We start from the raw sequence: 23094 nt of genomic DNA on the forward strand, positions 1-23094 counted from the left end.
TATCCTAGTCTAGCCCATGAATGGGAGTAACGGGAAGAGGAGAGGGAAAAGCAGCAGCTTGAGAACATCTTTTTCCACTTCCAGGTATTCATTCAGCACATATACTCCTACTTGGGTGAAATAACATATAAGCAAGATTATTAGCTAGATCACTGTTTGTATTAGGAAAAGACTGGAAATAACCCAGAAGACTATCAGTAGGAACTGATTAAATGAACTATCCGATATACACATACTGGAATACTAAGGTCTTTATGTACTGAAATAGAATGATCTCTAAGATACACTGCTAAGTGAAAAAAGCAACGTGTCAAACTGTATTTATAGTACGTAATTATTTGGGGAAAAATTACATACATACATATTTGGTACTAACTGATAAGTTGCCTCCAGGAAAGAGAACTAGGTGACTGGGAAGACAGGGCCAGAAGGCAGACTTCTCAAGGATTATCCCTTTGTACCCTTTTCACTTCAAACCATTTGAATGTCATTAACTATTCAAAACCTAAGTAAATTACAATGTTTAAGAGTATATTCTTCTTAGAACTGAAGAAAACTGACAAAAAAACTGAAACTGAAGAAAACTGTAATAACTGATTGTTTTCACACATAGAAACAGTCAAGGTGGCAGAGGGAAGTGACAGCACCATGAGTCATAACCACCAGAAAGAAGCCTCAGCAAAACAGAGGTATATTCCTCCACCTGTCTCACTTCCCATCCACAAAGCCCTCTCTTTACTAGTAGCACAGAGCCTGCGAAAGGCCCCATCAGATGTACACAAGAAGAGACTATAGGACCCAGCTAGCCCCCCAGTACCCACTCTTATCCACAGACTGCTTTACTTTGTAGAGAGTTTATTTAAAGAGTTATATGTCTTTCTTTTTACCTTTATCCCCTGTAAGTTTCTGGCTTCTTGTTTATACTTCAGCAGCTCCTTCTGCAAACCAAGTATAGTTAGATCAGATGGTAGCATCTGGGCTGCTTCAGAAGCATTACTTCATTCCGTCAGTAAGAACACAAAACTCAGATAACCATTCCAAGAAAAATCAACCTTCCACTGAGGCAGAATGCAGGTCTGCCTTCTAGTAAACAGTAAAGGCTGACCCACAGAAACAAACAGGACCCATCCCATTCTACCCTGTGGCATCCAGGCTCAGCTGCCCAGTTGTTCAGGCTCAACTGCCCATGCTTTCTTGCCAAGAAATAAGATACCATACATTCCCATAGGTTCTCATTCCTATATTTAGCAATCCTCGCCGACAGGGAAACTTAATCATAAATCATAACAATCTAAATCCCTCTCACCGAAATATATGATCATATCTTAATATGGCTACCCCCAATTTCATGAAATAATTATCTTCATTTTTAATGTTCAGAAAGGATTAGAGTGCTTCTGTTCTCGAAGAGCATATTATTCTTTATGGACCAAACAAAAACACATTTAGCCCAATAATAAAATACTTAGTTAACCCTCCCTTACAACAGATTATGATTGTTACTAGGAAAGAGATTATAGGAGAGGAACACCCACAACTCAGACTGTACTGTCTTCTTTTCCTATTGCAGCCCATCAAGAGTTTGGAATTAACATATCTAAAATGGGGATTCTTGACCTGGACTCCACAGATGGGCTCCAAAGTTACTCCAATCAAAATTCAAGTCAGTGAGTGGGTGTGTGTGCTTTCATGCAAATTTCTGGAGAGAGGGTTAATGGCTGTCGTCATTTACTTATGGCCTCAAAAAAGCTAAGACCCACTGAACTAAAAGAATTTTGGAAAGTGTTCATTAAAAAAAAACCATACTAGGGGTCTTCCCTAGTGGCGCAGTGGTTAAGAATCCGCCTACCAATGCAGGGGACACGGGTTCGAGCCCTGGTCCGGGAAGGTCCCACATTCCGCGGAGCAACTAAGCCTGTGCGCCTCAACTACTGAACCTGTGCTCTAGAGCCCGTGAGCCACAACTACTGAGCCTACACGCCACAACTACTGAAGCCCATGCGCCTAGAGCCCATGCTCCTCAACAAGAGAAGCCACCACAATGAGAAGCCCGTGCACCACAATGAAGAGTAGCCCCCGCTCGCCTCAACTAGAGAAAGCCCGCGCGCAGCAACGAAGAACCAACGCAGCCAAAAATTTTAAAATAATAAATAAATTAATTAATTAATAAAAAAAAAGTTCTCATCGCAAGAAAAAAATCTGTAACTATGTATGGTGACAGATGTTAACTAGGCTTATTGTGGTTATTTCACAATATATACATATGTTGTACACCTGAAACTAATATAATGTTATGTCAATTATTTAAAAAATGACCATATTGATATTAGATCCACTGTTTATTTTAATTAAAAAGATAAACAATATGAAACATTTCAAATATACAGAAAGGTATAAGCAATAACGACATAGATACCTATTACTAACCACTGAGATTAAAAAGGTATTACCTTTTTGCCATACTTAGGACATATCTCTCTCTTTCAATTAAAGACATAATACAGATACAGCCAAAGTCTTGAGTCTGCATCCTTCCCTGCTCCCCATTACTGTCCTGAAGTTGGTGTGTAATAGTCCCGTAAATTTTTTTCAAAGGGCAAAATGTACATTTCCTGACATACCTTTAGGTCCTGATTCTCCTCCATACTCTGATCCAGACGACTTTGGATTATAATCTGAATGTAAGGCAAAAAGAGATGGTTATGTACCTATGCTGTAAAATTCAGAGGGCGTTCATTCAACAACTATTTATTGAGCAGTTACTAGATGCTAGCCCTGTACAGTGGCTGCAAAGAACAGGAAACAGTCCCTGCCCTCCAGTGATGCATATGGCCGGGGTGGTGCGAGTAGATGAATGTGGATAAAGTTTAGAATGAATATGTGTGTGTTGTGTGCAGGGGCTGGGCAAGTGGAAAGAGAAATGACAAGAGACGAGGCTCGAGAGGAAAACGGAGCAGGATCATGAAGGCCAGTAAGGGCAACGGGGAACTGATGAAAAGTTTTAGGCAAAGGGATGACAAAACAAAATCTGCTTTGAAGTTAAATTATTCTTGCTGTTTTATGGAAAATGAATTAGAGGAGGACAGGAGAGGAATCAGGAAAAACAGTTAGAAGGCCACCGGAATACTGGATGGAGGCCTGAAATTAAAGTAGTAGCTGTGAGGATGGAGAAAACTGGATGAAGATATTTTAAAAGTATACTGAAAAACTTGGTGACTAACTGGATATAGAGGGAAGGGCCGCAAAGGATTCCAGGACGAGATTCAGATTTGTTTCAGGTATTTGGGTAGATGGATAGTGATAAAGAACAGAAACCTAAAAGACAAGTAGTTTTGGGGGTGGGGAGAGAAGGAAGAGAAAGGTATTTAATTTAGGACTCATTGAAATTGAGATGCTTATGGGGCGTATAGTGGAGATAATCAACAGGCAGGTGCATGTTACATTTATAAATGTAGAACTCCATGGAGAGAGCTAGGCTAGAAATAAATATTTGAGAGGCAACATATGAGACAGGTGGAAAGCAAGTGAAGCCATGGCAGCAGGTATTACCCAGGTGAATGGACAAGACAGAAGAGGGCCCAGAGTGGAACCCTGAGGAGCAGCAACATTTAAGGCACAGGCAGAAAAAGAGAAGCTTCAAAGGGGATGTGAACTAAGAATGCCACCTGCCAAATCAATAAATAAAGACAGCCATCAAGCCACCGCAGGACAATGGCCCGGGCGGTGAGCCCTGAGGGAACTCAGGGTGGAAACAAAGAATGCCCGCATCTAGCAGTCAACTGCTGCAGCCACCTCTGAGGAGACTCAGGATGAGAAAGCACAGGATCCTGGCCCCAGATAGCTGAGGTGCACATCAGAGGAACGACTTCAGTGAGCCCAGACTCTTGCATCTTCCCATACATAGAAAAGCGCTAAATTCCTTGAAATACCTGGTTTTCTTTTATTAAGAGTAATCTTTTGATGTTCTGACTACCTGTTTTTGTTGCAAAAACTCCTATATATCCTGGCTTCCCCCCTTCCTTTTCGGAGCAGTCTCTCAGAGTTATCTGAGATGCTGTGTCCTGGGCTTAAGTTCTCTGTTTTGTCCTTAAGTCCTCACCGAATAAAACATAAGCCTTGACTTTTAGGTTGTGCATTTTTTATCAGTCGACAGGGACATGAATGTAGACTCCACGAGGAGAGGGTCTGAGGTCTGATCTGTCCTTCAAGTGTCTCTGGCTCTTTGAAACAGTGTCTGGGACATAGCACACAATAAATATTTGTGGGAGAAAGGAAGAGTAGTCAAACATATATGAGGAAAACCAGAATAGTTGAAGTCAGGGAAGAGAGCATTTTAAGAGGGCACAGATGAGTGTCCAATGCCACAAATAAATCAAACACTCAAACCAGATTATTCAGTGTCCAGTCACAAAAGAAGGAGCTCACCAATTGTTCCTCGGGATTGACTCCTGGTTCACAGAGGGCCAAGGGCCTCTCCTGTTCATCTTCGGGTAAGGATCCATTGAGCAGTAAGGCCTGGACAACCACAAAGGCAGAAAGAAACTTAACTCCCATTAGATGATGGAGTCTAGAGTTGGCCTTGGTAAGCTCATCCCAAAATGAAACTACAACTGGGCTTCCTCTAGAAATCTCCCTGGTAACTGTGGACCCATAGATACTTCCAACTGCTCATCTTGAATCTGTCTGGAGTGCTTTTGTCCGGAAGGTGCTCCAGGCCTCTTTCACCTCTCTGGATACACCTGAATCCTCTGCTCCAAGGCTCCTTGGCCCCAGAAAAAAATTCTGAAAATAAACTTTCCTTTCAGAAGTGACATTTCAAACCAGAGCTGTTCAAGCTGAATTTTACCAGCTGGAAACTGAACTAAAAACAGTGTAGAATTGTCCTGGCATAGAAAAGTTTATTATAAGGAATTATTTGGAATACACTTAGAGCTTGGACTTGGGTTTGTTTGATTCTTGTTTGGTTTAATAATTCTTCATTTTTGCTCCCTAGGGCAACCTGGATAGAACAAGAAGGAAAGCGTATTTGCGGAAGGTGTCCCTATTTATTTCAAGGCCTCACACCAGGCTTTGTTTTCATTAGAATATTGGCGGTGGGGTGGTGGGTGATGAAGATTTACCCCTGAGGCTAAGGAAGCTCAAACCTCAGGGTGCCTTCCCAGTCCTGCCCCTCCCAGCGTCCTATAGCTAACATTGTAGTCATAATCTGTAATCTTAATTCTTAAAGAAGGCCCCCCAAATGGTATACTTTAGGACCCACAAAACTTGGATCTACTCCTGCAGGTAGGTACAAGACCTACGGGCTCAGTGAAAGATTTAAAAATCTAGCACCATTTTGTATCCCGATTTTTTCTCAATCCAATCCAAAGAGAAGAGATACAGAGGTTAAATCTTGTTTCAATAAATATAACATAAATTACATCATAAATGTTGGTATATAAAATCATTTTAAGATCCACCCACTACCAAGTCTACCAAGTACTAATTAATAATACAATTTTAGCAAGTGAATGAATTTGGTTATCCCATGGAGTTGTGGCAGGGACCTGGGGAGAACGACACTACAGAAATACAGACTCTAAGGGCAAAGTGTTCACCGGGCTCTAATAACATACACTAACAAGTCAGAAATCCTGGACTTGGCTCAGCATGCAACTTGTTCATCACTGAAAGAGTTAAGAAGCCCAGTGGATGCTGTGAGCCCCATTGTATTCTGTAATGGAACTGAATTCTCATTGTGATCCTGTGGCTGTGAATTAAAACTCCTCTGTTTGCAGGGAATATTAGGATGCTGACTTTCTGCCCGTTGATTCTCTTCTTTTTCTGTCTAATCCGCTATGGGATTTCTCTCAGACTGAAAAATGCAAACCAAACTGAAAACCAAATTGATGGATATCTATGTTCATACAATGAAATTATCCTGGGAAAAACCTGGTTGAGTACAATCCCAAAATTCTCCATGCTTTAATCCTTCCTATTAAAGGACAGCACAAAAAAACCATTCCATTAACTAAACCATTCCTTATTGGAGGGATAGAGAAGGGAACCAGAAGGCAGACATTTAAAAACACAGAGCAAATGAGGGAAGAGCCACAACCTCCTTGGGAATGTTTAGGCAGTAAACGTTCCTCCAACCCCTCTCGGTTCCTGAGGCATACATTATGCAAATTGTTTTACCACTGCACGAATCTCCCTTCTTCTTTAGGAACGCTTTGTGTCCCCACCCTGTTGCTGGCTGGCTGGGAGTACGCCCTCCACCGCCTGCGGGCTGCCAGAGCCACTCACATAATGTGGGCTTTGTTTACGTGTCCATAAATATTTGACAATTCAGAAGCAGTGCAGTTCCCAGCACAAACAGAAAGGAATATTCCTAGGCAATTTCAGGGTCATCAGAACGCTATAAGGGCTCCCCCAAACAGGGACAGACACACAAAGACGGAGGATTGAGGGGGGTCATTCAGGGTAGGAACTAAGTCAAGTGGGTCAGTTGGCCTCTGGGGGAGATTTGCTGGCACTGAAGGTATTGGAAAAACTGAAGGGCTTTGTTGCTCTTCTACCTGATCATTATGCCTTGGCGTCCACTTACAAATGCACTAAGAGTGAGCTAAATCCCTTAGCTAGACCAGGCAGAGACCTGCAGCATTACTGGCATTTACAGCCTTCCTGATGGTGAATTCCTAGGAGAAAATCCTGACTCTTCACAATGCCATTCTTTGGTGAAAGCTGCCATTGCAGGTCTGCGGCTGCAGACAGGGGAGAAACCCACCCACAAAGCAGAGAGCCAGAGTAGATGTTCGGTAACGGTGGATATGGCTCCCATGCTTGCAGAACTCCTAACAGCTATGCTGTCAACAAGAGTCCCTGAGGCCCATTTAAGGCCCATACCCCCTTGTAAGGGATTTTCTGCTCTTCGTGCACTACTCCCTCTATGTAAACTCCCCAATTCTGACCTCATACATAACTGAGTCAGTTTACTTTCAACTGATCCTAGTGACTTAAAAATAATAAACAATTGGTGCAGGAATTCCCTGGTGGTCCAGTGGTTAGGATTCAGCGCTTTCACTGCCGTGGCCGGGGTTCAATTCCTGGTCGGGGAACTAAGATCCCACAAGCCGTGCAGCATAGCCAAGAAAAAAAAAAAAAGAAAAAAATTGGTGCACCAAAGACAAACTATGAGGGAAAGAGCTACCTGTAATCCTGATATCATTTTCTTGGCTTCCTCCATTTCTTTTTCCAAATGTTCTTGTTGTTCCAACAGCTGTTCTTCCCATGAAGCCTCCAGATAGGGCCGGGGGCTGCCTTGTCTCCAGTCCCGGGATAATGGAGAGTCTGTCTCCTCTACAAGAGGAAAGGAGGGAGTACAGTTCATGTTGAAGGAAACTGAGTTGCAGGCAGAAAGCAGTCACAGTCTTGTGTGTTCACAGGGCCAGGTCACCTGCCTGCTGAACCTGCTCTCACTGCACGGACTGGACTCTCCACCAGGTGGGGTTGTGAGACAGAAAGAACTGGCCATTGACTGACTCCAGGCTCACGGAGTGACGCTTACTCGGTTGGGGAGATCCATCCTCTTTCGAACCTTAAGGAAGCAATAAGACTCCCTGGGAATCTTGGTATGGGACAGATTTTACTCTTAATTCTCTAGAACTGGCATTCCTAGAGCTTGATCCTGCCAGCTACAAAGGGAGAAGCTGTCAGAGGCAATGAAAACAAAATTCCTGTTGGTTGCTCTGGAGCTTCAGAGGGAAGACCTCAACTCAAATTCCTTTAACCATTCTGCTATGACTGAACCCCTTTCACATATAACATTGTGTGAGTCACAAAGGAAACAAACCATACTTGTACAAAGTGTTTCATCTCTCTCTCTCTCTCTCTGGTTTTATTTCCCTATCTTTACAGTCTCTTTGCTCTGATTTCGTTCATAAGAATGAATATGATAAGTATAATCCCTCTGGGTTGTTGTGTGACTAAATGAGGTAACCTATGTGCAGGGCCCGTGGTAGCTGGTTCAGAGCAAGCACTCTGTAAAGGCCTCCCTCTCCCTCCCCAGGGTGCCAGGAATTTCTGACTCAGGAACAAGACTGACTTTTTAGTACTAATGCCAGGGCTAGATGGGAAATGGAATAAGGAAGAATTTAATTCCAGTTTTCCTTCAGAGGGCTTCAGTTTCATTATATCCCTTACAAGCAAATAAAACTCTAAGTCTTGTGCTTTGCTTCTTCCATGCTCTCCTCTGTGTTTAATATAAGAAAAAGATTGACCGAGACAGAGGAAGAAGTCTACACAAAGGGAACTCTGTGGTCCTTTCTGTAGCCTTTATACCAAACATGAGGCAGACCTGCTCTGTGCTGTATGTTCTCACAGACGCCTCACCTGCTACTATATATTCCTGGCCCCAATTTAAGTTAAAGAAGCACTGAAATTATTTGCATAACACAGAAATAATAAAAACTGTTAACTTGAGTAGGCTTCTGCCTGTTTCAAAGTCATCTCCTAACTCATAGGCAGCCGGCTAATGAACAGCCTGTCTACACTGCTGCAGGATATTTGACAGCTAGGACATCAGAAGTGACAATCTATGAGAGGATACAACATTCACTGCCTACAAAGCATTAGAGCTCTCTAGAGTGGACCCTGCATGCACAGAATGTGGAGGGAGAAGGCCAAGGAGACAGTCAGGACTCCCACACTCTTGAAGCTCTTCCTTGAGCCAACGCAGGCAGGCTGAGAAATAGTACCTGTTTTGTTCTCTATTCCTTCAGAGGGAATAATCACGAAATCTGCCTTCTCCTCTGACTGGGTTATAATGGAGTCACTCTTTGCACTGTGGATAGGACTGGGGGAAGTCAGGCTGTGACGGAAAGAAAAGAAAGAGAAACAATTATTGCGAACCGTTGTTTAGAAGCCAGCTTTCCTAATTTATCCCAGAAACGTATTCTTATTCATCTAACTCCTACTGCCTGACACGGTGCCTGGCCCACAGCAAGAACAAATGTTTGTTGAATGAACGATGAGATGGTTAAATGAATGAAATGAATATTGAATGAATGAATGACCCAGTCCCAGGAAGTCTTTTCCACAACAAGGCTGCTTTTAAGCCTAACTCACTGAGAAGAGATTTACCAGAAGGATGGATAATCTAGCATTTTAAAGAACTCTAAGTCTTGTTTGGTTTGGCTTTTTGTTTTTCTTTTTTACTTAACCACCACCTCCTCCACCATCATCCCTGGGCCCAAGTTCAGGGGCTGATGTAGTATGTGTTTTAGCAGCTTTGGGAGCTGGAAGGAAAATCTATTTCCAATATGCTGATCTTTCACTGACACATGCAATAACAGCAGAGTAATAATGGCAGATCAGCTCTGGGCTGATCCCAAAGTAGGGGACGGTGTGGAGGGTGCCTCAGAGGGGAGAAACTGCTGGAGTGTGGACAGTGCCAGGCTGGGTAAAGGAGCAGTGACATATCAACAAAGCTAGGACATGATACAGAAAAGGATAATATGTCAAAAGGGGAAAAGACCTGCTAGGGGATGGTAAAGGTTTACTTGATTTACTGCCATCAAGGAGTTATTCATATCTCTGCCACACTGTTTTCAAACTGTCATCAGAAACCTTGCAACAATTCTTAAATTCTAGTATAACTACTAGCCTTGGAAGGAACTGTTTGCATTTTTAGGGAAGCAGAATTTTAAATCTCCAGAAGCAAATCTACAGGACACGATGGGAATGTTGCTGATGCTTCCATCTGAAGAGCCATCTTTCTTTGCACCACACCTTGAGAACATCAGCACTGAAACAGTCTCAGGGGTTGTGGGGTCTGCACACCCAGCCCCCTCTCAGGAATTCTTTCCAAATCCATCACCCAGACAACAGTGAAAGTGTCTTGGATTCATTGACCCACTTAATGTGCCCCTGAAGTCTCCCAGGCTAATCCTCCCAGCCACGATCAGGAGTTAACATTTCATCTGCCTAGAAACCACTAAAAACAAGAGCCAAGCACAGTGGAGTTAGCAAGAGATTTCAAAAATCTCTGAAGCAGCCTGAGGACTAGTGTCTCAACCTCCTCGTTGTCCAGAGTTTTGGGCTTTGGTGGGAATGACCTCAACCAGGAACACACCCTCATCCTTATTAGAACCACAGAAAAAATTTTAGTTTTTTGCTTCTTCAAATTAAAAAAAAGTTGGTTAACCATATCTATAGATCTACAACCCAAACAGGCAAGATGGGTGGAGAGAGGCAAGAAGTGGTATTTAGAAAAGGTAATTGCTTTATAGAACTCTCTTATCCATCTTTCACCACTTAGGCAATCTGACTTCCAGGCCAACATGCATTAGCTGCTGGAAAAGCATTAGTCTAAGGGTACTATGTCATTCATAAGAACAGATTTATGACTGTTCAGGCCTCAGCATCCACCTTCTTATAGAAATGGGGATCCAAGTGCAGAAAGAGGTCTGCACCAGCTGTTCCTCTTTGAGAAATGATAAGACAACACTTTCTCAGCTGACAAGGTGTTATGGCTGACATGTTCCCTTGCCTGCATTTAGCTGGACCACTAAGTGTGGGTATGTGTGAGACGAAGGGGGTGGGGGGGGTGGGAGGGGTGGTGTGAACCTAGGATGCAGGCAGAAAAATGCTTTCCTAAAAGCAGAGACGCATGCTCAGCTCCACCGGCTCCCTCCCAAGTGAGCTGTCTCCCATATAAGGGCAGAAAGAGGCGGATATCTGCATATCCAGCCCCACTGGGGGAGTGGCAGAGCAGCCAAAGGAAAACAACATTTCTCTTTCTTGAATTGGGGCTGCCAGTGTGTGAGGCCACAGAGAGGTAGAACCATGAAACTAACTGGCCAAGTCAAAAGGTAAAGGATCTGAGGAAGAAAAATCCGAGGCACATGTCAGAGCAGGCATCTTGCCGCCTCCCCAAGAAGAACCTCACGGATGAGGATGGTACACTAAATCCTCCGCCTCAAGTCAGACAAAAGTATTTTAATGCTAATTAATTATATGATTTAGGCTCTCCCTGATTAGCTTTAAAACACTATTTTATAAAACAAGTAATTTCCTACTTGCCATCATAATCCTGTCAAGTCAGGGAACAAGTGATTACAAACTGGGTCTGACTGATACATTATTAATTCCCACAGGTCTAACATCTCTCCAATCTTATCAGACAAACAATCTCCCAGAAGAGCTACCTTCAAATTAGAGTCAAATCAATTTTTTTAAAAAAACGGGTACTAGGCAATATGAGTTCTGTTCCGTCCTGAAGTGCCTCCTTCAGTAGAGACCAGACAGGGTCAAGGGCCACTCCTTCCCCTATGCTGGTTGCAGCTTCCTAAACCCACTGTATTTTACAGTGACAATCCCAGGCCAGCAGCCTGTTCTCCCCAGTAGGGCGCCCCCACCGATCCCCGCCTGTCTCTGGCCAACAGCATCCTCCAGTCCTGGCCCTGCTGCCACCCACGCCTCCCACCTCCAAAGCCAAAGTGGCTTCACCTCACCATTTGACTTGCGTCCCTCCCATGGTCCCCCTCGTGGCTCCGGCTTCAGCAAGTCGGCTTCCCGGGGTGAAGTGGGAGGCTGAAAGTCACAGCGCTCCCCAATTCGGGCATGCCTCCCCGCGCTGAGGCCCGAAGAACGACTCCACGGGCAGGCCGACTACCAGAGCCGCTCGCCCCGGTCCCGAGAGGGAGGAGGGAGGACAGAGGAGCAGGCGTCGCGGCCCCAGGGACGGGGATGCTCCCGGCTCTGAGGCGCGCTGTCCCGGCAGCTCAGACACTGCAGCGGCCCGGCCTCGGCGGAAGCCGCCTCCCCTCGCAGGCTGCGGGTCTCCGGCAGCGGCATCGTGGTCTCCGCGGCCGCGCGGCTCCGGACGTGCCCCCGGGCGCAGGCATTTCAACCCATCTCCGACCCACCGGAGAAAGGCTGCCCGCAGATCCGGCTGCGCGGTCGAGTCCCGGGCGGGCGGCGGGCGGCGGGCGGCGATCCCAGCTCCGCACCGCCTCCCCGGTCCCACCCTCCCGACGCCCTCCCCCGCTTCCCAGGCTGTCACTTGCGGCCAGGCAGCGCCGGGCTCGGACCCAGGCTGGCGCTCGGCCGGCCGACTGAGCTCCCGGCAGAGCGGGGCGGGGCTGCGGGGCCCAGCGGGAGCCCCTGGCGAGGCACCGGAGAGGCCGCCGGTCGGCAGAGGGAGGGGTCTGTGGTCCCGGTCTGGAGAAGCCCAGAACTGATAGCGGTGCCTTCTCCGCTCTGAACCCTGCCTTCGTGGGCACGGAGGTCGGGGTGGGTCTAACCCGGCTCCTCGTGGGAGGGGGCTCCCCCGGAAACCCGCCGAACGCCTGTCTCCCCGCACCGTCCCCTCGAGCGTTTCATGTGTTCTTTTTTCCCAACTAAGGATCGTTTTGCTTGGATATGGTGAGAGGCTGGCCCGAGGTCTACAGGTCTACGAAGCAACAGGCGGGCAGTCGGGCAGGGCTTTGCCAGGATGTCTCTCAAGGAGCAGGGGGAGGGGATTGGACATAAGGGCCTATCTTTCCTATCTTCTGAACCACTCCCCGTTCTGAATCACATACCAGGGATCTCCTGGCCTTCATGGATCACTTAGACATTAGGTGGACTCCCCCTGAGTGGGGGCTGGCGGAGGGGGGGGGAGTGGGGCAGAATGTGCCAGAGCCTTCTGGGTCCCAGCGTGCTGACTGAGCATCCCAAAGAGGTGAGAGCTTGGCTCAGAAGAAAACGACCAAATCAGGAAGGAGAGAAAGAGAAAAGCAAACTATTCTCTGACCCCTCGCCTAGAAAACTGTCACTGTCGGCCCACTGAAGCCTGATTTCCAATGGCCCCTAATTCACACGGTCTCGTACCCCTGCTCCCAGTCTGAGTTCTGCCAGACAGCAGCAAAGCAGGTGCTCTCAGGAAAAAATCCAGACTCTTTTTTTCTCTCTCTAACTCTGGAAAGCACTATCAGGCACAGAAAAGTAAAAGGCCTGAAGCCATGCAGGAAGCAACAGATCTCATTGTACAATGAAATCTCCTTTGATTCTGCACCAAGTGATAGTCCAAGCAGCAAGCAAGGAAGAAATGGTTTAGATCCTCAATAAAAGCACATCTATTGCTTAATGGGTACAAGGTTTCCTTTTGGGGTGATGAAAATCTCTTTGGACTGGATAGAAGTGACGGTTGCACAATATTAATGAAGGTACTACATACCACTGAATTGTACACTTTAAGATGATTAATGGTTAATTTAATGTCATGTGAATTTTAAAAATAAAAAACCACAACTATTAAATGTGAAAATTAAAGTCGAGCAAAGTTACCAGTATATTAAAATGATGGAGAGAATTCCATGTGACCTCAGCAAATTAGAAAATGGTCCATCAAACTGAGATGGAATTTTATTAGGAAAATAAATAGAAGGAAGAAAACAAACACATAAAATACATACATATTAGACAAAGAACAATTAGGCTGAACTAGAACAGACTAACCCTGGGTTGAGGTAAGAGAGAAAAGGTTATAAGAGCATAAATTAAATATGATTCAGCAATGAAATGAAGTTAGTAAATAAGCTAACATGATCTGGGGATGTGTTTATAGGAGCATGATTTACATGAGCCAGGAAAGTAATCTTTTTCTGCCACTATACTTGGCATTGATCAGGCTTTTATTAGAGCACTGTGTCCTGTTCTGGTCTCTGCATTTGGCTCTAAGGGATATAGACAACATTTTTCAGCTAGAGTCACACACATTGTTAGCCCACTCAAATGTGTACTAATCAGCCACAATTCCCAGCCCTGTAAATGAAAGCTGGGAACATTCTAAAGGCTCTAAGACAACTCTGCTCATTTTCTCTTGTTATGAACTTTATACAGCCTTCTCAGGCCATAACTTAAGAGTCAGACTCAGGCACAAAGACAGTGCAATGGAACTGGCTCTCATAAACACTGGCAGCTGATATGCAAATATCAGAACCATCGGGCTGGGCCCTAGCAGGTCCCAGTCACGCCCCCATGTGGACACAGCGAAGCAGTGGCACTGGTATGTAGGAAATTCACAAGCATCCCAGCCTACCCCTCCTGTCAGCACAAAACCACAGACAGTGCTGAGGGCTACCCCTTTAACGCCAAACATAGACTGAGGGAAAGAGGAAGGGCTTCAGTGCCTTATTGCCTGTTGCATTACTACCTGACGCTGACAACCCTAAGCATCCCCACAATTCAGCTCGTAGGGAGGACTGTAGTGGTGAAGAATCTGAGGCCACAGTTACCTGGAGCAGCTGGACTCGGACGGGGACCTTTGCTGCCCTTCATACTGCTGCACCAGGGCTCGCACGCTCCAGCATGGGTTCTCAATCTCCTCATCCACGCTGCTGTTCCTAAAGGCAGAGGGCACCAGCAAAGGAGAAGGTGTCAGTCCTTCAGGTCAACCCCACAAGTACTGATAGACACCACTTTGGGAGCACTATGGGAAAAAAGATGAATAAGGCAAAGCCCCTGCCTTAAGGACGCTTGAAACCTAGTAAGAAAGGCAGATACAAAAAACCAGTAGTTTCACCAATCTCTGCAACACCTCAGAGTCGTGTTCCCTCTCAGCAGACGCACAACCCACAAAGCGTTTCCTGCCATGACTCTCTAGGACAGCCCGCCCTTTAGGATACACTCCAGGGGGAGACTCAGGGATGAATCGGGATGTTGCTCCCACATATATCTCCCAGTGCAGAAAACACACTGTGCCAAAGGCACATATTTAAAACTCTGGGGACTTCCCTGGTGGTCCAGTGGTTAAGAATCCACCTTCCAATGCAGGGGACACGGGTTCCATCCCTGGTCAGGGAACTAAGATCACACATGACGCGAGGCAACTAAGTCCATGCACTCTAGAGCCTGCACGCCACAACTAGAGAGAAGCCTGCGGGGCTGCAACCAAGAGTCCGTGCGCCGCAATTAAAAGATCCCGCATGCCGCAACTAAGACCAGATGCAGCCAAATAAATAAATAAATGAATATTTTAAAGAATAAAATAAAATTCTGCGCACCAAAGCAAACAATTACATATACGATTCCTTTACTTTCTACTAAAGGCAAAATAAACATCTCTAAAAGAAACGGCCTTTTTTCTCTTTTGGAGCGCCCTCTCCAACCTCCACTCCATGTTCTTTTCTGCAATGTGGGCTGTTTAGGTGATATTTCCATTTACTGCACTATATCATTTAAGGGAAGAAATATCAGAGTGGGCTGAGTTCCCATCCCCAGATTTCCATCCTTACCTCTGTCTGTATCGAAAGACATCCCGCCCTGACCGTGACATGTCGTGACACACATCGGCTAGGGCGGCAGCTGCTCCCTGGGCCACAGCAGTGGCACAGTGTGGCTGGTGACTCTGCAGAGGGGCTCTGGCGTCCTGCCCTTGGCTCACTGTCCTGCTGGAGCCCGGTTTGAAATGAGCTGCCAAGGCCAGGACCAGCCTCATGATAGACTTCAGGTTGCCTTCCACGATATCTGAGGATCGGAACAGACCGAGAGGTCCTAAGAGAGAGGCAGACAGCTGAGGACTCATTCAGTGACTACGTATTTGCTAGTGAGCAGGTAAGCAAGGCAATCAAGCTCTCTGTGTTCAACAGGGAGACAGAGTACTCGAAAGCAATTACAATAAAGTACAATAACGTATGAGAGGAGAAGTACAGGATTCTTTGGGAGCTTAGCGTAGAAGCATCTTGTCTAGTCTAGAGGGCTCAGGGAAGGATTCCCAGAGGAAGTGAGTTCTAAACTGAGACGTGACTGACCATTAATGGTTTATCAGATGAGGGAAGGGAAGGAAAAGAGTATTCCAAGAGAACGTAACAGCAGGCATGAAGGTCTAGAGGTGAGACAGCACGACACACCCGAACTGCGCCATCCAGTATGGGAGCCACTAGCCACATGTGGCTGTTGAGCACTTAAAAGGTAGCTGTAGTCTGAACTGAAATGTGCTAGTACTAACCTAGCACACACACACAAATAGAATGAAAAATCTCATGAGACTTAGTACAAAAAATAGAATGTAAAATGTCTCATTAATAGTTTTTTACACTGATTATATGTTGAGCTGATAATACTTTGGATATGTTGGGTTAAGTGAAATATATTATTAAAATTATTTTCAACCATTTCGTTTTCTTTTTTTTTTTAACCGTGGCTATTAGACACATTCAAGTCATGTATGAGACTCACATTATATTTCTACGGCACACGTTGTGGAAGAGGAACAGAAAGCAGTTCAGCATAGCCAGAGCTCAGAGTTCAGGGGGAGAGGGTGAAAGATGGAGAAGGATGAACTGGAGGTCAGGTCAGAAAGGGCATGGTAAGCCAGGGGGAGGACTCTGGATTCTCTCCTAAGGGCCCTCAGATGCAGAGGAATGGCATGAGCATATATACTCTTAGAAAGATCATTCTGGCTGCGGTGTGGAGAGCAGAGGGGAGGGGGACAGAAATGGATGCAGTGGGACTAATTAGGAAGCTGCTGCACTTCTCCAGGTAAAAGACAATAATGTCCTGAACGGCAGTGTTCCCTCAAAATAGCCGACTTTAATGGGCCAGATCCCCAAGCCCACTCCTCATGGGGACCAGATTAGAGATATGATGGCATTCTAAATTTTGTCCTAGAAAAAAAGAGAAATGCAGGCAGAAAAAAATATAATAGGTCTGGTTAACATAAGGAAGTAGGTAAAATTCTATTTTTCAGTTTCATAGCCTTTTAAATATGCAAGGCTTCCAAAAGGATTGATTGATACCTTCTACAGGCACTCTCAATGGTCAGTATCTGCCCCGCCTGAATGAGCCCAACACAGAGAACACTAATAACACACGAAAGGAGGGCTCCCTCCTGCCCCCATTCTCATCAGAGCCACAGGCAATCAGGCCCAGAAACTGAAGCTGAAACAGAACCAGATTATAATCGGTTCTACAGAAACAGTGAGAGGACCTGGGAGCTTGTGCCTTCTGAGGACACCTACACCATTTCTTCCCTGCAGCCTGGGCTCAGACTGGATTGAGAGGTGTCCTCTTCTGGCCATGTGGCTCAAAAAACTCAAAAAACATAATCTATCTTCATTTTTGATAACTTAAACAAGACATTCTAAAATTAATACCACAATTTTATCATTTCTTTTCTGTTAATCTTCCTACACACACTCAAGCAAAACTTTACTCAGTTAAAATGAATAGAGAACTTCTATCTTCACCCAGGTTTCCAAAGCACTTGGATTTTGATAATCACTCTGTCCCAAGAGGATAATTTTCTTTATGGAAAAATGATACGAGGTCGTGGGCCTAATCCTACTCAAGTCTACTCGGAACCCTCAGCTACACGACAGATAGTTCTTCTGAGGGTGACAATCACCAGGTAAAGATGAGTGTACCCACCCACCATGGACAGGATGAAGCACTGACCTTTAGCTGAAGTCTGGTGCATACGAATCTTCTTGGAGGCTACAAACTGTAACACTTTCTCCACATTATTCTTCATCTCCTGCTGGTTACTGGGACTCAGCTGTACACCACTCAGCTTTTCTCCTGCTGTGAGAATAAAGAAAATATATGAAGTTATGGGGAGCAGTACTACCACAGTTTCATAGTAGCCAGACACAGAGAAAGAGAATATTTGATGTAAACACTAAGATTATCTATAAATATGCAAGTGAGTTAGGCCTTGGTGTTTGTAATTTGGATGGGGAATAGGAAAATGAAAGCCTTTTGCAGGGCCTTCAGATTTTCAAATTTATTCCCAGGGGCCTGTGAAATTGCTGTGCGTACATTTTTTCATTCAGTAAATATTCATCGAGCACCCACTGTGTGCCAGGCCCTGTTCTAAGCACCAGAGAAACAGCAATGACCAAGACTTCGTCTTTCCTTCCATCATAGAGTTTATATCTGTAGGGATGACAGATGATCAAGATAACAAATAAATCTTCGATATAATTTCGGGTAGTGATAAGTACTATGAGGAAAGACAAAGAAGAGTGATCACGGTCTCTCTGATAACACATTTGGGCAGCGGCTTGAATTAAGTAAGAGAGGTTAAGATTTGCGGAGGAAGCATTCCAGGCTGAGAATCCACAGATCCCAACCCCAAGGTGGCAATGAGCTCAGCTTATCTGAGGAACAGCAACAAGACCATAGGGCTGGAGTGGAGAGAGTGAGGAGTCGAGTCCTAGGGTAAGGTGGAGAAGTAAGCAAGGCCAGGTCATGTGGAGCTTTAGGGACCAGAGGAAAAGAGCAAAGACCTTGAATTTTATTCTATGTGTAATGGACAGCCAACGGAGGGTTTGAGGTAAGGGAGTTACATGATCTGACTTATGTTTTTAAAAGTTGACTCTGTGTGGACATAGATTATGTGAAGAGGAAATAGGGAGATTAGTTAGAAAGGAAGTGAAAACAATCAAGCAAGAGATAATGATGGTTTGGGAAGAAGCTGGGAGGTGAGAAGTCAGATACTGGGTACATTTTTTTTTTAATTTTTAATTAATTTATTAATTAATTTTTTAAAGTACCAATGTTTATATGGGTGATTACAGGGCATTGAGAGTAAAAAAAGGGACTCAACACAAGGAAGAACAGAAGGTAATGCCATGTGATAGCAGGATGAGTCTGCTTCATGACAAGCCTCGAAGAAGCACAAAAGCTGTGTCCACTGGCTACTTGGGAGGTCTCCCCAGTGGGAGAAATGGTATCTTGCACCAGTTCAGGGAAGGGAGGGAAGAAGAGGGAATTTATCACCTGGATTTCTCCCGTCTCCCATTAGTCAAATGTTACCCCAGGAGCACTAACTCTTCCACATTCCTGGGTTGCTAGTGGCTACTTGAGATACCAGATCCCATGTCCTGTGGGGTCATTCCATCCAAGTCTGGAAATGATGGGAGGAGACAAACTCTGGGTATGCGGCTGGTGAGTGCCGGAGAGAATCTGGTTTTGTACATAAGATGTGTTCACGACAGTCTAACACTGTTTTTCTTTTACCAGAAGAGGGAACCTGGCATAATGATCAAAGACCTTTCCCAAGGTCACATAGCTAGTAAGTGGTAAATTCAGAATCTGAACATAGTCTTGGCTCTGGAAACTGTCAAAGACCAAGATAAGGAAGTTGGATTTTATGCAGCAGGCAAAGGAGAGTCGCTAAAGGGTTTCAAGCTGGGAATGACGTAAGATAAAGAGCTTTTTATAAAGCTCCCAATCTCTACTTTGCTCCATCTTCCCACGTGGCTGAACTTGGCACAAAAGTAGGTGGCCCCAGAGATGTGAGGACATCCAAGACAGTTTTTGAGCTCTGACTAGATCCAGAGCTCACATGGGCGTCAACACTGCCTCATAATCTTTCTGTCTTCATCAAAGCCTACGCCTACCAAAGAGACTAGCTGGTCAGAGGCAGGCAGGATCTGGGCAGAAAGGTCAAAATGAGGGGAAGAGCAGATTGACCTAAAGACCAGGAGCAGGAGGAGGACCAGCCATATGTCCATTGTCAGCCGGTGGGTCTGGGGATGTTGGCACCCGCATATGAGTCCTTTGGTGGTGCCTGGGATGGTCAGATCTCATGAATTGTTGGCTGCACTGGTCACATTTATGTGGTCGGTATTTGGTGTGTATCCGAGTATGTCTTCCAAGTTCATCAGATCGGAAGAAGGACCAAGTACAGGCTTCCCACATGCATTTACAGGGCCTTTCACCTGTGTGTTTGCATTGGTGATTCATGAGGTGGGAGCCCTTAGTATAAGCTTTTCTCACAGTTGCAGTGGTAAGGGCTTAAAGCTGGGGATCTCCTCCTGGGAGCCCTTTCCTGGGCCCCGGAATACTGCTCTGCTCTCCGTGGAGCAGGTAAAGACTACTTAGGTAGGAAGGGGTCTTCCTGGGAGACTGGCTGGCTTACAAAAGAGCCCTGGGATTCCAAAGCCAGCAATAATGGGATCCAGCTGGGGGCATCCCAACGTTGTGGGGTTTCTAGACTGCAACATCTGAGCCAAAGAGGGGAGCATTGCCTGGGCCTCAGTGGAAGGCACGGTTGGATACAATAATGTTTTAGGTGTTAAAGGGTCTCTGTTAGAAGTTACTGTTGGGAGGCCAGAATAAGGCATTGTTCGCATTCTGATGTGGGACATCATTGGGATTCCACTGGCAGGTGAGACTGGCGGCCCATTGGGGGGCATCCTTAGATTCCCACCAAAGGTCGTGGCCACCCCTGGAATACTGGGCTCTCCTAAGGGCATTGCTTGGGGCCCCTGGAAAATCATCATTCCTGGCTGAGAAGGAGACATTCCCTGAGTAAATCATCTGGGAAGGAGTGAAAGTCACTTGGGGGCTCACACCGTGGTCAGGCAGCAACATACTGAACTGTGGCCCCATTTCACTGGCATTCTGCCTGGGTGCCTCAGCAGAGACCAAGGGGATCCTCTCCAGCTCTGTGCACTGAGGGACGTGTTGAATACCTGATGGGCCATGGTTCCAAGAGGTGTGCACTCCACTGCTTCCAGGAGATGAAGACACGTCCAAGATGGACATTGACTTCTCAGTCTCCTCTGTGAACTGGTGTGAAGCCGCATGCCACCGGCTCAGGCCCTTGGCTCCCTGCTCCATCTTAACCCGGGATCGGTTGCACATCGAGACTACGCAAGGGTCCAGACCCACACCGGAGCAAAGCTCCTGGGTACATTTTTAATATAAAGCACACAGCACATGTGAAGGACTGGATATGATATATGAGGAAAAGAGAATAATAAAAGACAACTTCTAAGTGTTCTGCTTTAACAGCTGGGTGAATGGTACTGTGATGTGTCAGATGAAGAATCTCAGAGGATAGAGGGATCAGTGGGGAGAAGGAAAAGTTCTGATTACGACACATGAAGTGAGAGCTGCATTTTTTTTTTTGACCCAACCAGAGATTGAACCCAGGCCCTCATCAGTGAAAGCGCCAAGTCCTAACCACTGGACCGCCAGGGAATTCCCGAGAGCTGCATTTTAGACATCCAAGCAGAGATGTTGAACAGGAAGTTGATATTCATGTCTAGAACTTAGGGCTAGCTAGGGCTAGAAAAGCTTAGGGCTAAAGATACAAATTTGGGAAGAGCTCACTTAGGGATAGAGAATATACAAGGACTAAGGTCTAAGCCTCTAAGGAGAACTTCAACATTTAGAGGTCAGGAAGGAGGAGAAAGCCAGCAAAGCAAACAGGAGAGGCCAGTGAGGAAGGAGGAAAACTCGAAACCACAGGGTCCTGGAGACCAAGGGGAGAAGGTGTTTGGAGGAGGAGGGAGTGATCCACTGTGTCAGATTCTGCTAAGTTGAATACAGCAAGGACTGAGGCCTGGCCACTGGATTTGACAAGGCAGAGGTTGTGGCCTTGAGGAGAGCAGTTTCAGGGGAGTAGTGGTATCAAAAGCCCAGTGAGGGCTGGCTAAAGAAAGAATGGGAAATAAGGCAGTGAATTCTGTGAATTTTTCTATATAGCCAAGTCACAACAGAACGCAGCATTTAAGAACCTGGGTTTGGGGAAAACAAGAATACACATTCATATCGCTTGTTATATGCATAGAATACCTCTGGGACATAAAAGCAAGAAACTGCTAACACTGGTTGCCTCTAGAAAGAGCAGGTAGCTGGCAGGGGGACAGAGGTGGAAAAGTGGCTTTCGACTTTATATCCTCTTGTGTTGTCTGGATTTTCTAACTGATTATATTTCCAGTATAATCTATTCAAATGAATGAAAAATTAAATGTTTAAAATGAGCTTTGGAATTAAAGCAGATCTAGGTTTGTATCTCTGCTTTGCCACTTACAGTTATGTGACGCTGTAAAGTTGCTTAACCTTTCTAAATCCTATAAAATGGGTGAAATCCTACTTACATCATATCCATATCATAAATCCATCAAAGTAGCATGCTTAGCACGATGCTTGATATATACATATACATATATATATATATATAAAGTACTCAATGAATTTACTTATTTTTATAAATTCTCTTTTAAGTTTGTTTCCTGAAAATGGGGCTATTATGTTTCTCAAAGGTTGATGATCAAATGAAATTAAATGAGATAGTGTTCAATAAATAGCAGCTGCTATTACTATTACCATGGTTACTATCACTATAAGTGAATACTCTAATGAATCCATGAGCTGTCTGAATGAGGTATTCATGGGCAGGCTGCCTGTTGCAAACCTGACTTCTTACATACCACTTGCAAACCCCACATCCCTCAAAGACTCTAAGTAAGGTAAGCTGACTTACATGACAATGAATGTTTGAGTACCTACTGGGTGTCTGGCACTTGGTTAGGCGTTGTAGAAACAGAAAAAAAATTATACTGTACCGCTCTTAAAGAGCTCAGTCTATACAGGAGAAATAGATAGTAAATAATTACCTTTTGGTGAGAGAAATAATAACAGAGCTACAGACAAATGCTATGGAAATAAGGTTATGATACCATCTAATAAGAATGACCGGCAACAACTCCGGGGCTTCAAGAAAACAAGGTCTCTTGGGAAGCATCATGGTAGTGAATACCGTAGAGGGGTCCTTTTGCTGCTAACACACCTTCTTTTTGCCTGGCTACCGCTTCCTTTTCCAGCCTCAGTCTAGACATCAAATCTTCTGGCAAGCCATCCCTCAACCCCTAAGACTGGGTTGGGTGTCCCCCCATGTGCTCCTATCTGTACTTGCCCCATCAGAATGCTAAGTACATTAATGGAAGTGACTTCACTTTCCAGTCTTTCCAACTAGATTGGGAGACTCTTGAGAGCCTAGACTGTGCTCATCATCATATTCCCAAAGCTTAACACGGCACCTGGAACACAGTGTTTACTGACAATAAATCAATGAAGGAACCTTGGGCAAGTATCTTAAGTCTTCTTTACTTCCATTTCCATTTATTTTATTCATTTATTTTTTAAAAAAATTTTGGGGCTTCCCTGGTGGCGCAGTGGTTGAGAATCCGCCTGCCAATGCAGGGGACACGGGTTCGAGCCCTGGTCTGGGAAGATCCCACATGCCACGGAGCAACTGGGCCCATGAGCCACATCTACTGAGCCTGCACGTCTGGAGCCTGTGCTCCGCAACAAGAGAGGCCGCGACAGTGAGAG

At 45.3% G+C, this 23094-nt stretch overlaps 1 protein-coding gene and 1 pseudogene across 8 annotated transcripts in view; both read right to left on the reverse strand.

The window, feature by feature from the left end:
• DIXDC1 (DIX domain containing 1) overlaps positions 1-23094 on the reverse strand; it is a 74717-nt gene that overhangs the window by 21107 nt on the left and 30516 nt on the right. For 6 of the 7 annotated variants that reach the window (XM_082343505.1, XM_082343503.1, XM_082343504.1 and 3 more), the window contains 8 exons: positions 17419-17544; positions 15258-15489; positions 14259-14366; positions 8736-8848; positions 7190-7338; positions 4426-4515; positions 2622-2675; positions 888-938 (listed from right to left, as the gene is read on the reverse strand). In XM_082343505.1, coding sequence (XP_082199631.1) covers positions 888-938; positions 2622-2675; positions 4426-4515; positions 7190-7338; positions 8736-8848; positions 14259-14366; positions 15258-15489; positions 17419-17544 — 923 coding nt within the window. Of the gene's footprint in view, positions 1-887; positions 939-2621; positions 2676-4425; positions 4516-7189; positions 7339-8735; positions 8849-11492; positions 12393-14258; positions 14367-15257; positions 15490-17418; positions 17545-23094 lie in introns of those variants that run through there. The other variant, XM_082343508.1, reaches the window with a different exon arrangement.
• LOC309606429 (Krueppel-like factor 17 pseudogene) lies at positions 17552-22885 on the reverse strand (annotated as a pseudogene). Its single transcript has one exon. The product of its transcript is annotated as a Krueppel-like factor 17 pseudogene (transcript).

This window comes from Balaenoptera borealis (assembly GCF_965194805.1).
Source record: "Balaenoptera borealis genome assembly, chromosome: 11".
In the NCBI taxonomy this organism is placed as follows: domain Eukaryota; kingdom Metazoa; phylum Chordata; class Mammalia; order Artiodactyla; family Balaenopteridae; genus Balaenoptera; species Balaenoptera borealis.